Below are 19011 nucleotides of genomic sequence, written 5' to 3' on the forward strand. Positions count from 1 at the left end.
GCAACGTAGTTCGATTTAAACGCGTCAAGTCGGTTTAACGACTCGGTCTGGCTGCTTGAAGCCAGAAGCTATTCAGGGCAACCTTGCTGTCGTCGTAAAAGCACGGGTATCGGTCTCGGACATATTAATTGGCCTAATCACGCGTATCCGTGATCCCGATCATTTTTGCCAGCCCGACGTTCACCATGCAAATGGTATTTTCAGAGCTACCACGGAAACGTGCAGAACCGTCGACTCTCGTATCGATTTACGCTTAGCAGGCGTAACCAACCTCTCTACTGTGGAGAACAATAGACCGTGAATGTGTGTAGTCGTTGCTTGCAGAAGCTAATAACTTCGGCCAGCGTTGAGGAGCATTTTCTTGCTCCGCCTTTCGTGAAAAATCTGGACAAGTGGAGAGGAAATTATTTGTGTGGAAAAGTCAAAGGATGGGCAAAGGTCGTGTACAGCTCTTGAGAGAGACTTGTCTTTTAGAACGGCAGACCACTTGCTTTGAGATTGTTTCCTGAGGGTGGGAAAGAGGCTTCTTGATTAGAGGAGATCGACGAGTGTCGCTGACAATAGATTTTTGTTAGCTGAATATCTAGTTTGAGGGTAAAGTTTCTTAAAGCATTGACTTTGCTTCTATGATGTCGAAAAGTGGTAGAGTAATAAGACAGATAGCACTTGGTACTTGGCCCAGTTCCTCGTTGCAATTACATTTGATGATTCGCAGTAGAAATTCTTCTTGCAGAATTATATCTAGAAGAAATAATATTTTTATAGCCAGCTAATGAAACTTCTGTTACTATACATACGAATGAACCATCTGGACCATATTTTCCCACGATTCCGCAGAAAAAGCACAAAACAATTCAATTAACATCTACCACCTAGGAGTCACTGCACTACATCTATACAGCCATTACCAGCGTTTGTATTAACCTCGTTAAGTTACCACTAATAAGCGGAAATTCAATAGACTTTCCGCTTAAAAATACAATATGAACCCTTTTGTAGTCACAAGAGGATTATCGACTGCAGTGAAACGATTTCCAAATAAAAATAGTCACATGAACGACTGCTATCCTAACAACGTCATCGTTCCAAAGGGCAGTACCATTTTTTCCTCCTTGTTGCGGTAATTGCTAATTACTCCATTTCATCGGATGTTGTTGGTCACGGGATTAAACGGCCGATGCTCGACTCGACCAGCCTGGGCTTCTATTGCGTGTTGGGAGAACAAGAGGGAACGCTGTGAATTGCCCCTCCAATCATCCCATTATGCCAGCCTGTTTAGTTCTAGTCCGCGGCTGCCCACGGAACTCTGTCTTTCGTTTAGGCGGATTTCGTTAGAAGATCCTATCTCCCGCGAATTGCTTGTTTGCCGACGTAATTTCGAGAATCCCGCGCATCCGAAGAACGTTACTCGCTTAAACGTTTCTGTATAATCGCAGCAGGCTAATAATTGAAAGCAATGGGGTCGAGATCATGTTTCAGATTCTGGGACCCAGACTTGAATTACTGATTGCGTAGAATGCGAGTTATCCTTAGCGTTTGTCTTCTTGAAGAATTGACTTGCGTGGGTGCTAGTTACTTTGGATTATTCAACACTGAAAGTCTGTGTTGATATATTAAAAATTTTAATTTGGAAGAAATCTAATTTTCTAAGAAATAAAGATGCAGAATTTTGTTGGGATGAAAAAGTAGTTAAAGAAGTTATTATAAGTATTGTAGTCGAAAATTGATTTTCGGTCCATTTTGTGTTATGTAATAATGTCTAATATATGAAAGAAAATCGTTTGTTTCTATTCCATCATAGGTGCACACACTGCCAACTCCCACAAAGTAAAGTTCACATTTCTACTTCGTTAGAATTACAGCCATTACTCATTACAAGCATACAAATCGTATCAGTTAACCCAGACCTTCGTCATACAAATTAAGCCTCCCAATCAAGCTGCTCCATCCCAGAGTCAATCCTTAATTCTTAGACCTGGGTACTCTAAATAATCCACCTACGCGCAGCAGATCTTAAATTAATATTTCATGATTCATAAGTCGTAGATACCATGCTTCATCGTCTTTTCTAAGCTCCTAAACAATTTAAAAGGGCATGTCAGGCATAATACCCATCAATACCATCTCAATTAAACATCTCCCTCAACTAAGCATAACCCTGATCCAAAACTAATTAGCAGTCACAGGTAAAATGGTTAATATAATGCCCTTTTAAGCAGTCACCGAAATGAACGACTTTCATCAGGGTCATGTACTTCGGTCACGCTTCGAGGACAGTTCACCAGGCAGCGTGAATGTCTCCACAGGATATCCTCCGTGCTTCAGAGGCTCGAGTGGTCACGGGTTCGTCCGTCCTCTGTTCTTCTTGAGGAGGAACCCACACCGCCCCCTCTGGGATCTTCCGACCCCACCTTCGGCCCGTTGTAGTTGTGTCGTTGTCGGGCTAGGGTCGGAGTTCATTGTGCCACAAGTGCATTCCCGAGTGCCGGCGACGCCAATTGCTCGTTACGAACGTGAGGCCAGTTGTGAATCGGTCTGTGAAAGCGACAGTGTGACACAGCCACCTTTTTTGCCTTTCGTCCGAGCCACCGATCCCTTTCCATCGATACTGGCCCGCCCGAGATCGAGAAGGACCTTCCACGTCATCCTTCCACGGTACGCTCTCTTAAGGATCATTTCGAGCAAGAAGCTCGCTCGACCAGCAGTGTTGTGGTGAAAGGGAAAGCTCCCGTTGTTTGAAAGTTGCGGTTCCCCTGTGATCGAAAATGAACCTTATCCTACGCTTCTGTTCTTTGCCCCGAGTTGGATTAGAAGCTCCTACCTTGGAATTGCTGACTGGAAATCATAGGAACGACCTTCCTGTGCGACCCTTCTGTGGGAGTTTCCTCGATAAATCGACGCCTCGAGGAGCCCGACCTAACGCCAGCTTTTAAAAGCTCCTTATTTTCAACGCGAGGGACTTTTCCAATTAAGGTACTCAGTCGTGCCCCGTCTCAGTCGCGTGGGGTTTTAATTAACACGCCCACTCGCGACGCGCGAAGGATTCCTCGCGCTCGAAGGTGACACGAGCGTGAAACGATCGCTCGAGCGTTATTAACGCCACGATTCGCGATTAATTTCGCGCGTCCTTCACCATGCACGGGAACCGTGTCGCGTTGCCTAATTATGCGCTCTGAATTCCTCGAGGCGCGTACGAAATCACGTACGAGGGTGGATCGAGGTAATTGCAGGTTCTTTGCTGAAAATTAGCCAACTTACGCGACTGTAACAATTATGATTTTCCCGTCGGGCACGGAAAGCCGTGAGAACCAGCCGGGGTTTTCGCGCTAACGAGCGCTTCGATCTTCCATTCTCGGTGCCCGTGATCTGGTAATTCGAGCGAGAAGCAATTTGCAAATCGCGTAACGCCGCGAAATCGAGTGGAGTCGCGTGCAGGAATTTCCATCGCTTAGCCCGCAGAAGGACCCGTCCCTCGAGAGGATTTCGTTGCAATGCGAAATTGCTCGTTGCAGAAAAAAGCTCGAGCATTTGGAGGTATGCGGGAAGAGATGAAACGATTGGCTACGTGCGTGATACATACATTTCGCATGTGATCACGTAACGCGTTGTCTGAGTGAAATGAAACCTTCTTAACCTGAGAGATCTAAACTTCGTGATGGGTTAAATGTAATAGGGCGAGGAATTTGTTTTACGCGGTAACGAGCAGCTAAAATGACACCTGTCTTTGCTCTAACAACGAAGGACCTTTTATTGGCTATAAAAAGATAAACGAATGGATGTTTCATTCCGTCATAGCGATGTTGAATGTATGATAATTAAAGATTGAGCATGCTAAAGCTGATAATACGGAACTTAGAAATTTCTGAGAGAACTCTTTACTTCGCTTTCACCTGCATCATTTCTGTAGGCTTTTATGCATATTATAATTTTTCCCGGTATATGTTTATATTGATCAGTGCCAAGATAGTAAAATTCTATAGCCTCATTTAGAGGATCACTTCCTACTAGGTGAAACATAATTAACTGAAGTACAATGAATTTTGAAATAGTGAGGAAGATTCTGAAAGAAGTTATCCTGCAGTTTAATCGTGCAAGGTCTTGTCTTGTTAGCTATTTAGACGAGCATCAGCAGAAAGGGTTAATTAAACCAAGCGAAACTCTTCTCAAAGTAAAGATTAATGGCAGATAGTAAAAGACTGAACACAATCCGTGGTAGATCTTTTCGTGTAAAATGTAGTTCTGAAAGAAATACTTTTCATTATGTAGTAGATAGTATCTTCAGTAAATAGCATTCCTAGAGACCATTTCGTTCATGAGACACTTGTGCCTCGCCATGATAATGTATTGTACAACGATTGCGTAAAGGAAGAAAGAAATTTCTCACGACAGTAACACAGCTGCGTGAAGTCTCCGGAAACTATCTCTCGTGATCTTTCTATCGGGTTGCCACGCAAAAAACGAGAGGAGATTGAATTGTAAACCATATGGGCCGCTCGAAACCACGCGGAACAGAACGGTCGAGCGTCAGTGACATTAGAAGTAGATGAAAGTGCCAGTTCAGTGGTCCTAGTGGAATATTGTTGACTATCATCGATTTCACAGTACGATTGCCATTGTAGTTCTTAGATACATATAAAATTGTGGATTCAGAGATCTAACGTGAGAAATAATTATAATTAAATACTCCTAGTTAAACCTGGAAGATCTAAAAATTGTTCAAAATTAAGTGAAGTTTAAATGAGGATCGAAGGTTGACCCTCCCTTGAAACTTCTGAAATTGTAGAAATTTTTTACAAGTATTACTTTACAAACTCTTTAAATTGAAGTTTTAATTACTCCAAACATTTCATAACCAAATCGATGATCCTAATATTTCTAGTCACTCAAAAGTCACCTAGACGTCCTGTTATTTACATCCAGTCGCATGTTTAGTAGTCGGACCACTCGTACCGCGGAGTAAATCAAACAATTGGAACAAGTTAATACTTCCTGTCGCAAAGAACGTCCTTTGAAAGAGATCGTTCGACCCTCTTACGTCAAATATCCACGACGCAACCGCCAAATAGAAGCGTCTGAGCGTTTCATCATCTGAACTGATCTTTCATAATTATTTTTATTTATAGTAAAAAATACCTGACTTGTCTAAAAGAATTACATTTCAATACAGGTCCTATTCTGAATTATATACTTGTTTGAAGATTGACAATAGTCTTCTAAAAATATTCAAAGGTAGGACTGTGGTAAACTCTTGCTAGAACCGGAAACACGTCTGTCGAGCCTAACTATTGCCAATAATTGGGTCGAATGAAACCGATCGACTGCCGTGTACTACTTTCTCTGGAAAATTCACGCTTTTCCCTTCCCTCGGCGACATCGAGGCGCATAACATCGTATTGTCTACCAGCTCTTATTACCGATAGTAACAGGACACTTTTGCGTTTAGCGGCACCCACTGTCCAGACAGTATTTCTGCACGCTTCCGGCGAAAGAATGACACGCGAGATGATGCAGGCGTTACGTTTACTCGCCAACCACGTCGATCCAAGTTGCTTAGAGTTATTTAGCACTGAAGAAAATAATTGAATACTCGGCTCGATAATTCGACTTGTATTTCAGCAGTGAGTATTTCATTCTTACCCTTTAAATCGCGATAATACATTAGGCTTTCAGGTGAGTTGATTTGTCATTATGATAAAATTTCCAATTCAATTTTTTTAGATCTCGAGTAGTCCATATCGTCTAGCTGCAATGAGCGTCAACAAGTTTTGGCAACTGACCTCGTTGCTAATCATGTTCTCTGCGAAGGTATTTTCTGCGAATAACTTGTGCTTCAGGACAGAAAAGTGAGTATCTGTTTATATTAATAAAAAAAATAAGTAATGATGCAATGGGATAACCCTTTGTGCAGATAGCGAGGAAACACGTGGAAGAATAGTTCTCTGTAAAATACAGTTTTCATGAAGTTTTTGTAAAATTTTCATAAAATCAAACCTTTGTCGATCTATTTACTTTTTATACTACTAACAGTTATCCTCCTCAATAGAAATTGGAAAAAATTCATAAAATTAAAATAATATTCCCAATTCTAAAACGCTTTTGATGAAGAAAACAAGCCTTGACAGTAACCCAGACTGTTACGCGGTTACCCAGTCCTGCAACATACCAACGCTGTCCCGATAAGGGTATCGGCTAGCGAAACGGATAGTTAATTGATCGAACATTGCAGTTACACGGTCACGTCGATGGAAACGTACACAGAGCCGGTTATCGTGAACACGTTCACCTGGTGCCTGCAAATCCCGCCCAGGTGTCCGAAGACTCGAACAGAGATGAGACAACGATATCGCATTAAAGTAAGTAGCACTGCTATACCTCGTTTACATCGCTTAAAATACTGTTTATGTCTAATTCGAATCAAATTCTTGAAATTTCCTTGATTTCTCAAATCAATAGACTTTTAGAAACATCTAAAATAAGTACCACAGACACTCTGACTTTATAAACTTGGTTTGAGGTCAACCGATGAAAAGGTATATTATAAACCGAACGTTAATCAAACAGCCTTACCGTTACGATGGATTTTAATTAAACGCGTAGCTACCACCGGTTTTCGCTAATTAATTCAATTGATATCGCGGCGATGGTAGACTTCGTATTACGTCATAAGTACGGACATGATTTGCGAGCGCGGTAGAATTCGCATGAAAATCACCTGGGAGGGTTTAAGTATTCCTGAACGCTATTTAAAAGTTCTCGATGGGGTAGAAATGTTGAGGAAAATAGTTGAATAACAACAGAATAATTGCTGGTAACTTTGGAAGCGAAAAACTTGCGAAAAGAAAATCTATAAAATTCTTTCAAGGATTTAAAATTCAGCATTTTGAGAATCCATCAAAGGATCGTCAGCTACTTGAATGAGAAACAGTGTAAGAAAAATTTGAGAAATTGTCCTAAAAAATGACTTTACTCCAAGGCTTCTGTTCACTATGGAAAAGCAGCCTTTCCAGGACGAAAGGCGAAAAGACAGAGATGGACGAAGGCACTCGCAATAAATCCACCAACGACTGTGTAGCATTCCCTGTACAAGCGGCAATAAAGCAGTAGGTCTTCCGGTTCTGGCCCTTCTTCGTCGTACACTCGGCCTTTCTTCCTCTTACGGTCGATACGACGCGGCAGACCGAGCTAATTGCAGGGAAAGCCAGTGTCTTTTGCGTTTAATTAAATGACTAAAAAACGCAGAATGAGATTAAATATACGTAGATACACTATTCTGTTCTTTAGTTTACTAATTTTCTTTTGACAACGCGCACAGTCTATGATCGGTGAAGAAGGGCATAGGAACGTGACGATTGGTTATTGAATGATCGGAAGAAGGTCCTCCTTTAGCACATTCTAATAATAATTAATTAATAATTAAGTAGGGAGACCTAGTTTTCGCGTAGTGTGCAGGAAACATTTCGCAAAATTTGTTTCACCAAATTACCGTTGTTGCTATAAAACATTACTACCGATGCTATTATCGTAATAATGGTGTTAATCTAGCGACGCTGCTAGTTTAAGAGATTTATTTAATTATTTCCTGTTTAGTCGTGGAAACAGCAATTCCCTCTCTTTCTTATCAAACAGTACTAAAACTTTTGTAGTCTAACATATTTTAACGCTTTTTTTTACTGCTGTAGTCAATTACTACTTTTCGTACCTATATGCTAATAGAAGTAGTTCTAATTATAATAAGGTTGTAGAAGATAAAATCTTAGGTATATTATATATTACTTAAACTCTAAAATCCTTAATATTAAATGATTATCTATTCAGGATTACGTAGTTAAAGAAAGTTTGCAAGCAGCGGTACGTGCAAATCTCAAGCATATAATAATTATTCTGCTCTTTCATCGCGGAACACGGCTGATATCTAAATAATTAGTGCAAACAGTCGCGAACGTTGGACGTAATTAAGAAAGTTTAGGGTGTGCAAGGCGGAACGATACGATGCATTTTGCAACGCGACACGTACTTTGCTCGCCAGTAAAAAACTAGGCTCGTGGGATTTGTTGCGGAAAAGGTATCGTTTACTACGATTAATCCCCCTGCGTTACAAACGTGCAGCGCTCGATTAATTACTCTCGAACCGAGATAAATCAATTGGATCGAGATTCTTGTAGTGTTCGCGATTTATCACCCCGATCGATCGGGATTCCGATGACGATTTCGGTGGCTGTATAATGACTCGGTATCGAGTACACGGTCTTACGCAATCCTGCGTCGACGCGTGGTGCAAGAAACCGGAAGAAAGTGAGCGTGTTCGATGCAAATGCGATCGGGTCGCAGAAAAAAGTTACATCCGTGTGTCTGCTTTTACTCCAGATGCATGAGACATTAGAATCAAACGATTTTCACAAGAAGGATAGCTAACAGAGTTCGATTGTGTCGGGTGGCAGCGGTTAAGTAACGTTTTGTGTTTCGCAGTGCACACGTGTCCGAGTATCGAGTGACTGAGAAATTGGTGAGGTACAGCACCAGAAAACTTTCACCTGTGAAAAATCTAAAGACATTAATTAATTGTAACTATTGTAATGGTTATTGGCGAACTGCACGCATCGTTACGAATTTTGCAGTTCTTTATATGCGTGGCAGCGATGATCAAGATAACCGACTGCCGGAAGAGAAAAGAGGCCTAAATGCGTGGTTTCGCAATGTGCCTACTATATTAACGCAAGAACAGACGGTCTGTCGAGGAAAATCGGGAGTGACAGGGAAGAAACGTGGTAACTAGAAGTGTTATATGTAGGCAGAATTTCTTATGATTCGACGATGATTTTCAACTATTAACGCCTAAGATGAATGATTGAATCTGTCATACATTTATTAATCATAAGTATATTTACCTAGCTTGAAAATGCAATTAATGAGAGTTGATTTAGATTGACAACATGCTATTTAGACTCGATTGAATTTAGGACACGTCAGTTCCTAATTCTACGTAAACTAGGCCCAATTAAATCTAACCCATAGATAGCTTACGCCGAAACTAGAGCTGTACTTGACCTAGTCTACTAAAAATCTTATCGAAGCTAGGCCTAATCGAGACTCCAGTCTAGACCTTAGCTTTCCTTCAGGTTGCAATCAATATCCTTGAGATCTAGTCGAAGAAGCAGATTAATTTAACAAAAGTTCTAGAGCTGAGTTTAGAGATACGCCAGAGTTAAATTAACTCAAATTAAGTCTACTTCCATTCAAATTAGATATCCATCCAAGTTAACTCTAATTTGTATCATAATCGAGCCTAATCTAAATGTAAACTAAATTATTTTTAAACTAATTTAGGTAGATACTACGAACCCCAACCAAATTAAACCCAATATGAACGTTCTTGTTCATTAACTTTCATTCAGCTAAAAATGTAAACTGACCTCCACTTCTAGGGACCTAAAAAACGTGGTTACTATAGTAACAGGATACTTACAAGTATCCTGCACATCTGCATACTTCGCCTCTAATGCTCGATAGAAATTCAACCAACCCATAACTCTTAATCAAGCTACGAACAACAACGCGTTCAAAAGCACACTGTGCCTGGCAAATGCAAAAAACTCAGACTTTATATCTCATTCTCCTAACATTCCACGAAAGGTGTTACAAAACCTTTAAAGGAACGCCACTACGTCCCCGTAGACAAAACACCCAGCCAGGCGTTACGCTGACAATGAGACCATATTCCTATGAGAAAGTACCGAAAGTCCCAGTAACATCGAACTCGCTCCATATATCGCGCATTGCCCAAGTCTCTCACGGCGGGAGCGTACTCAATATTTATTGCGTAGGAACATCGTGGTGTATTTTGCCCCGCATTACGCAGTTCATTACATAACACGCGAGCGTATTATAGAGAAGGACTTTCGAGCAGTGGCGATTCGCGGGAATTTCACTGGTCGAAGAATTCGATCGGTGTTCGACGACTTCGATTCATCGATTTCGTTCTGTTCGCGCAATTTCGTCACGCGTGCTAACCGCGGCGTATCGATGACTCTGAGGTATTCCCTCGAATCGACCAGGCTACTCGACCCAAGACATCGTGTTGCGCATGAGGAGGATGCAACTGATAACGTAATACCGCGCCAGCTGACTTGGATCGACGTTTGACGACTGATGGTAGTGTGAAGTCGAGACATCATTAAGGGGGACAAAGGAGGGAGATGATTATCGGACAGTCGGAGAAGTTGAGTACCTGGACATAGTCACAGAAACTCCTGATGTTGTCGATATGCAGGGGAAATTCGCAGTTGTGTTCTGTTGGCTATCAGTAATTGAGAAATAGTATGAATAATCAGATAACAATTCTAAACGTTCAATGTTCTCATCAAGCAAGGAATTTATAGGATAATGAACATTCAGGGAAATTGAGAATATTAAAATGGCTAACATTGATTGCATTTTATTAGTGTTTCTGTAGACAGCTCAGTGGGAAAGAATTTCTAGCCCATGGTAACATAGAAAAAAAGGAACCAGCATTTGTCGTAACATGAGCGTATCTGTGACAATTTGAGAAAACCTTGGACGCATTTCAAAGTAGAGCAGCATCTTTTCTAAGCGTATGAAATATACTGTGATATTGAGAAATGCGCAAAAATGTGACCATAAATAATGGAATTTCGCAAAAAGACTCGTGGCATTGTAGAAAAAATAGAAGAATTAGAATGACTAGTTTTGAAAATGAATGTCAGAAGGTAAGAGAGATGAAGTTGGAGTAACGAAGAGGAGGAGCAGTATTGCTGACATCTCAAGGTCGCTCAGCGTTCCTATTTTCAGTAGAAAACACCAAAATTACACAACTTTTGGACAGTTACGTATTTACTGATATTCGATGCTTACGTTCACGAGCGAGCCATTAAATCGACTTCGCGAATCCGTAGAAAATAGTTAAGTGGCACTATTTAATTGGACTCCAAAGGAAGGAATAGGTGTTACATAAAGTAGTTGCTCGTGCCACTTTCTGTTCCCTGACTAAATCATAAATATTATCGCGATCATAGTCGACATTATTAATTATGATACTCTTGGTGCCTTTATAGATAATGTTCGTCGGTCGGGTCGTTGTGCAACACGATTAACGAAATCATCAATGAACACGTTAGTATATCTTCTTCAGTAATTGGATGCTTTTTTCCAAATTTTAACAGTAGATATTTATATTTATTTATAAATAGGTTATATCTTCATAAAAGTATTCATAATTTAAATTTCACTTAACAAATATGTATATTCACAACTCCTTTTTTATCTTCATAATATGAGCCATTTTTAGTTCTCAAATTTTCAGATTTTATATGTAACGAATAAATAAATTATTTTGATTTATTATTAAACAACGATAGCAGACTTGATTTCTCTTGAATTTTGATCCCTTTCTTCTTTCGCTTTTGCACTCCAAAATCAGGCTTTATCATATAAGAACTAGTGTTCTCTCATTTAACAGTAAATGGCTAAATGGCGATATGCCGAATGAACAGAACTATTATCAGCAGAAGTGTGAATCAGAAAACGTGGACAGAAAAAGAAAACCGACACGGACTGCGATTGCGATCAAATACCCGTTAATATCTTTATTTAATTCGTTCCTCTAGCAAAAAGAAGCATTCTGGAAAGTCCTTCCCCCCTCTCGGAATTAATTAACAGTGCGTTAGTGTAAATTGGACTACGGAGAAACTCGGGCACGCAAAGGAATTCGAGCAGGCCTCGTGAAAAGACATGAATCAGAGGAAATGGAACACGCGATGCCATGGTAAAAAGCTTCAAGAATGACGGAACATGGCGCAATAAACACTACGTGTGTGGATTTCATGCACAAGATTGGCGTCCAAATGATCTACGAGAAGACATATTCGCGATTCAAACGATCGATTATATCAACATTCGCCTGGATCGTTATGCTGCAATGTATAATGAACTGTGTCGATGTGAAAACTGGAGTTGAGCCTTCGACGTTCTCGCTTTTAAAGATACGTACTATTTTATTAGTCCATGAATAAAGTAATCATTACTCTACAGAATATAAAAAATAGTAAAAGTTTGCTTACTAAGCGCAAGGAGGAAATTATGCGTGACAGCACGGACGATGATAAGTGATGCACTAAATAATTACTACGCATTAAGATATGCGTACTCTATTTAAAACGCAACGTAAAATCTAAAAGGTGAATAAGTTCATTATAACAAACCATAGATTGATACATTCTATTAATGATTCTTGCATATCAAAAGCAGCTTTGCATTGAAATAAATGAACGAGAGGAGGACATCTAAGCGTACTGACAAAATTCTATTTAATATATACTTCATTGTCCAAAATGTACGTTAATTGACACGTAATTGAATGGCTGGCTAGGTGTCAGGCTGTGAAATTCGACACGAAAAAATTTAAGTAATGATAACTTAAAAATACAATCTATTACGAGAAATTTCAGTTTGAATATGAAAGGCAATGATGTTTTATGGTCCATGGCGCTTCTCCATGGTGTAAGGATTTTTACACACGGTTTGTTTTTGCTTCCAGCTCGATTCCCAGCCGCATATTCCTTCCTCTGTCTATGTAGTGATTAATTCGCGCGCCATTTCACTTGCACAACGAGTTCCTCCTCCGCTCTAGAGGGAAGTATTAATTGCAACATTATGTCGGGGCTCGGCGAGACGCCAGCCAAACGTTAATCGACTTTATCGTCCCTGGCGATCTGAAAATCGGCGATAATGCCAGTCAAACGAGAAACCAGCGGGTTTCTTTCCTTTGGTGGGAATGTAATAAGGAAAGAGACTGTCGGGGATGACATTCGACGCACAAAAATATTTAACTTCCTTTTTGCAAATTAGATAAATCGTTCGTGCCAACAAAGTTACCAACAAGTTTCGTATACCTAGTTTCATTGGTATGTAGGTATTGGTGTAAATTTTGCGAATAAAAAGATACTTCGTAATGCAGATTATTGCACATTCAAGAGGTGAGTAAATGATGAATTAATCAACATATAAGGAACTAATATAAACAGAAATATCTTTCAGATTTCTTAACTAAAGTCTTGAATTAGGCATAAGGTTAAAATCAAGACATTTGGCTTAATTAACGACTGCTTCTTTAAGTGGTCTATCCAGACATTTTAAATCTTATAAAAATATCAAGGTTAATTTACCTTTCTCTCTTCTGGGTGAGAAATATGTCTTGATAAATAACAAATTTCTAAATTTAGAAAGTAGTTTGGTTCTTAACTAGATATTACAATGAAAAATTCTTATTATCTTCTAATCCTTATAAACCTCGAATAATAAGGTGACCTATCTGTTTACTGTCTATTATTTTAAATATTTTTTTCTAAAAAGTGTCACCTTTCATCCAAATTCCAGATCGAACGTCTTAAAAACAGTTCCCAAAATTGATCCCTGAAAATCACGTATTCTTCAAACCAATCAGTTCCTGAATTTAAAAAGAAAGATATTTTTATATCGTACACATTACGCCATAAAAATGCTACTTGTTAATATCGAAAGATAGCAAAACTTCCTTTCCAAGTACCGGCGGTTAACTGATGGAAAGATAAAGAAGAAAATATGACCGTTGCGGTTAGATTCGCGTGTAAAACGATCGTTTCCATCGATTTGCAGAGCAGAATCCGGGCAGGGAACGCGAGCAGGAAGGAGGATAGAAAGAGAGGCGTGTAATTTATTAAGGTGGACGTCGGTTTTCTCGCGCATATCCATTTACGACCGATTACGAATGGGACCGTTCTACGCGTGCTCCTCTCCCTTTCGTTTCCATCGCGAATAACCACTCTCGTTTTTATTGGCCATTAGAATCTCGCGCCCTCGGCGTTTCTCGTTTCCCGATGGCCCCTGTTCGCGGGAAAGTGGGATCCATTCCAAAAGTCCGATAGACCCGTTGCCAAAACAGGCTCATTCGATGGCTCGGCTGGCCTACTTTTTCATCCCTAATCATTTCCTTATCTAACATGCAACTCGAAAGCCTGGGACTTTTGCTGGTATATTGAATGCGCCTCTGTTGTGAGCTCCGTTTGGATTAAGAAAATCCTGGCCTGTGATTTTGATTATTCTACGAGATACGAAGAAGTAGATGTTTAAATATTCTAAAAAATGCATACCGTGTTCCAAAAATAGCGTCTCGGAATTTAGGAGTGTAGTTTATAGACTAAGAGTAAGAGGCTTCTTTAAAATTGATTACACTTAAATATTTGAATCAAGATAAACTGTATATTAAGCATAGTTTTCTTAATTCAAGAAACCCTATAGTTTATTCAAATTTCACAGACAGAGTCAAAAACCAGGAACGTGAGCGAGTGCTGTGAAGGCTATAAAATGATTTCATCTAGAGACAACGAGACTAACATCAAGTGCGTGCCACTTTGCGAAGAATGTTTATCTGGGGTCTGCATCTCACCAAACGAGTGCCAATGTAATCCTGGATATCGAGGAAACGACTGTGCTGCATGTAAGCTCTTTAAGTTTACCCTAGTATTTAACCGTCATCAAGTGACATTAAAAAATAATTTACGTCAGAGGCAGTAGCCATTTTGGCTATTACGTACAGGCTCGATCGATTAGAATAGAAAGTAAGCTGAAGAACAGTATTCGACATATAAATTAAGGTTAACTAGTCCATATTAGCATTGAAGAAAAAGGACTGTAATAATCGATCGTGCATACTTGTTTACCGCTTGTTTCTTCACCTGCACAGTAGCTTCGAGGATCTCGATGAGTGCAGGGCACGTATCGCCGCAACAGACCGGATATATTTCACGCTCGATGAAACGGACCGACCTTCCTCGATCGCGAGAACGCGTGCGAGTAATTTTCACGCGAACGCTCACCACGATTCCGAAATCGATGATTTGACACCATCGTTTTTCCCTGTTCCATAGTCCACCTCACTTCGACGTCATTTCACGCGCTAAACGTTACAAAACATCCGAGACATTCGGTACTCATTAAGAAGCCTCGAGAATATCGAAGAGAACATTTTTATTAACACGTTGAGAGCGGCGCCGATTTTGCTAAGTCCTAGGGATAAGCGCCGCGCTCAGCGTGTTACGATAATTCGATTAATAAGCCACACTCTCAAGGCATGAATCTTCCATTTTTATGAAACTCTTTTCGAAAGTAGTACTTAACTTGGATTTTCTTATAACACTTCAGAGGATGTATAAGGTACCCAATATTTGAGAAAGTGCTATAAATTCGGTGAACATTTAGTGGAGGCCCGAGGTAAACTCTCGAAGTGCCAATAGTTAATGTTACGTGATTGACAACAGAAAGTTCATTTTATTTGCAGCGTGTCCTCCAAGCACGTGGGGTCATCAGTGTAAAGAGAAATGCAACTGCACTGAAGGTGTACCGTGCAATCCCGTAAATGGACACTGCGTGCGTCCAGCATGCCCACCAGGATTACACGGACGAACGTAAGGTTACATCTGCAATGTGTATAGATTTTTTCATGCCCAGGGAACAGTAAAAGCTACGAGAAAAATGGCAACATTACGAGACGTGCCCGACTCAACTGTTGCTTAACTCGATAATGTATTACGCACCCCTCGTAGTGTTAATGAAAAGTCGAATAACCTAATTGTGCAGATAAAGTCAAATCATTGTGCAAAGAACGTGAAAAAGAGGAAATCTCTTCCGTTATTGTCACAGCAACTTTCATTCACTTTCACGTATTTTGTTTCTCACAGAATTACATAAATACGGTGCTCAGAACCGGTTGATCGAATGAATGCGCCTAATAAGTACTTTAATGGTCGCAGCTTTACGTTTAGCTCACGTGGAATACGTAATTACGATTTTTATTTCCAGATGCAATGAGTCGTGTCCCAGTGATCGTTGGGGTCCTGACTGCTCGCTCTCATGTAACTGTGTGAATCGACGGAACGAATGCCATTCAGTCTCAGGACGATGCAGCGAGGACCATGCTCTTATCGAAAGTACCTCGCGTCTCCCAACTTTGGAGGTAGAAAGTAACGAGCCCCGAAGTATTACTGTGACCGAGCGTAACGAGGAATCTTCGGTAATTGAAGAATCGACAGAACGCGCTACAGAAGGTAATAGGATGAGATTATCCTACTGAGAAATAAATATTTATTCGCGTGATGCAACTGTTGGTTGAAAGCCACGATCCTAAGTACATATACATTCTACTGCAAATATTCGATCAGTGGAAGCTACAAGAAAAAAACGTAAAGTCCCTAAACAACTAGAAACTGGTGTCAAATAGTTTGACAAGTTTATGTAACGAGCTTATGGTGTGAAGTGATTTTTCGCCATCCCTGATGAGGTAGCTTCTTTCGTTGACTTTTTGAAAGATATTGAGGTAAATTGTAAACTGCAGCTAGTCACGAGGATCAAGCCAGGACAGAGAATCCTGCAAAAGCAACCAGCACGGAAGCCAGTGCTGCCTCGACCTCGGATCATCTTAAAATTAGGACGCAGCTTCAGGAAGACAACTCCAACACCGCCAGACCTGTGATCGTCTTAGTTTCCGTTCCAGAACGAAGGAGGAACTTGGAGAAAGATCGAACTAAATTCGTAATGAAAACTCCCTTCCTGAGACACGTCGATGATAACGTTAATCTCCACGAGATGGATCCACAAACCGATTACGTTAAAAACATTCACAAAGGTAACAATAAAATTGCATGTTAAAGTTACGTACTATTTAAATCATAAATAAAAAAAGTGTAAAAACGCTTAACACTGATACTTGCTATCAGATCAGATAAAAAAAAAAGCATAATTAATGCACTACCGACGAATTTAATTTGTTAATTTCAAACAGATGAGGTTCCACCAGCTCCAATTCCCTTAGACGTTGCCCTAATCGTGGTAGCTTCAATCGTGTCCCTGGGACTGACTTCAGTAGCCGTTGTGATGGTTCTCCATATGCGTTCGAAGCTCTTCGAAGCAGCCAGGATCTCAATTTACGAAGAAGGGAAGATAAAGAACCAAGAAAACGGGAACTCAGGAAGAATTTCGACAATAGTCACCACTGGTACTCTTCCACGTGAGTATCAACGCGAGTCGCAAAATCATTTTCTATTAACTGGTGAAATCCACCTGTCCTTGACCTCGATTCCATTCGTAATCCTATCTTGGTGACCATCACGAACTGTGATGGAAGCATAGATTAGTTTACACAAGCAATGTTTTCCCTTTCTCTGAAACTGTTGCGTTTTACTTCTCAAGAAAACTGAATAAGGCTTTGTTTCCTACATCAGATCGTATACTATCGATTTCAATTGACTTTCATCAGAGTATCATCATTCAATAACGACGTTCGAATAAGGTAGCGTAGGAATTCTTAGAAATTTTTCTACTCAAAATTACAGAGACTCCTATTCGCTTGAACCCTGTGTTTACGTCTACTCCAGAATCTGGGACGATGCTGACAATGTTCAATAGTGAATCCTCAAACAATTATGTCAATGGATTTGGCACACTTGGACACCGTGTATCGGGAAATCTACAGGGTAAGGACTTAAGAAACTTGATTTTTAAAAAACATCTACCACTTCATTAATTTTTCTCGTTCATATAAGAAAATATGATTGCTCTAATCGTATTATTGATCCATTCCACCATTATTGTAGTAGATCATTTACCTCCGTTAAAATTTTAGAAACACCTCGTCATTATACAGACAGTATAGATACTTTACTACCCCACTCGGATAGTCAAATACATAGGGTGAATTTCATAACTGTATCACCTAAACTATTTGCTGCATGAGAAAATGTTTCAAACGAAAATCATTTAGTACCAAAAGAAGCATACCCTCGACACCAAACAGCTGTCATTCGAAACATTTTTTCATGCCACGAATAGTATAAAAAAAATTCAAGTGATACAGTTACGAGACTCACCCTGTATAAAATTTCAATCAAAAACAACTCAAGATCCCAATGTCCATTCTCCAGGTTTCCTTCAGGACGACCACTACGACCGACCACCAGCCACAAGAATCCTCCTGCAAACAGACTTCGAGACGAACCAGGAGCACATTTACGACGAGATCCCTCTCCAATCAAGCCCTCTGTGCCCTCGGAGGAGCGCGTGATCGCAACACGTCGCCCAATCCCTCAACCTCCAGCAAGGAGTCACCGTTCATAACCCTAGTGACCTATCGCTGACGCTAATCACTAGGACTCCAACAGCAGAGGAAAAGAATCCATCGGCGGCCTCGTTAGCTGGATCAATCGGACAAAGGAGGCGTGTCGATCCCTTTTCTCCCCGAGTCTCGCGGAAGAGGGCAAGAACTGTCGCTGCCAGAGGCGTTCGCGTGCCATTGTTCGTGTCACGCTCGCGTGCGATTCCGGAGGCGGATGTGAAAGAGTCGTCTAGCAACGGGGAAAAATCCAACCGGACTGGTTTCCGACCTTACGCGTACTCTCGGCCTAGCGTGCAAGGCTGAACGTGACTGCAATCGGTCCTCCGGCAAAAACGACCCTGTTAGCTGTCGCCGATTCCTGCCCGAGCGCCGATTAGATTATCCAACGGGGCGTGTACCTCAACGAGGCAACTTTTCCTCGGGCCTGTTGACGTCAACGCGGCCATCGAGCCCCCTGTGCATGTTTACGTCAACCGTGGACACGATACGAGCTTTGAGCTCGGCGGATCCTATGCAGCGGACTAGCGCGACTGATTCGTCTGGGGAGCTTCTGTGGCTTCTGCGCGATCCGTTTCTGCTATGCTCGTTGTTTACTTTCTTGGATTTCCTCGATTACTGGACGGACTGCTGAACTGTATTTATATTGGTTTTTCATATCAAAAGAATTGAGATCTTATAAGAATAAGAATCTTGTATTCGAGAGCAGGTCTTCAATGGAAGAAATGTTGGTTTTGTATACAAAAATGGTATCGATTGAGAAAACTGGTTGGAGGAATCGTTCGATCGAGATCTAATGTGAAAAATGTAACTGTAGGTTTCTGTACACTATGAGGAAACACATTGTGGACCAATAT

General features: G+C 40.6%; 1 protein-coding gene across 1 annotated transcript; it reads left to right on the plus strand.

Moving 5' to 3' along the window:
* The first annotated feature begins 2517 nt into the window (after window positions 1–2517).
* Window positions 2518–18245, plus strand: LOC143183044 (uncharacterized). Its single transcript, XM_076384419.1, has 11 exons — window positions 2518–2655; window positions 5444–5618; window positions 5719–5843; window positions 6227–6353; window positions 14308–14488; window positions 15329–15455; window positions 15850–16094; window positions 16382–16672; window positions 16829–17053; window positions 17379–17519; window positions 17967–18245. Exons 3-11 carry the CDS (start codon window positions 5749–5751, stop codon window positions 18104–18106), a joined length of 1572 nt encoding a protein of 523 aa, XP_076240534.1. The 5' UTR covers window positions 2518–2655; window positions 5444–5618; window positions 5719–5748; the 3' UTR covers window positions 18107–18245.
* Window positions 18246–19011: the final 766 nt, after the last annotated feature.

The sequence above is a fragment of the Calliopsis andreniformis genome, chromosome 9, assembly GCF_051401765.1.
Source record: "Calliopsis andreniformis isolate RMS-2024a chromosome 9, iyCalAndr_principal, whole genome shotgun sequence".
NCBI classification, from domain to species: domain Eukaryota; kingdom Metazoa; phylum Arthropoda; class Insecta; order Hymenoptera; family Andrenidae; genus Calliopsis; species Calliopsis andreniformis.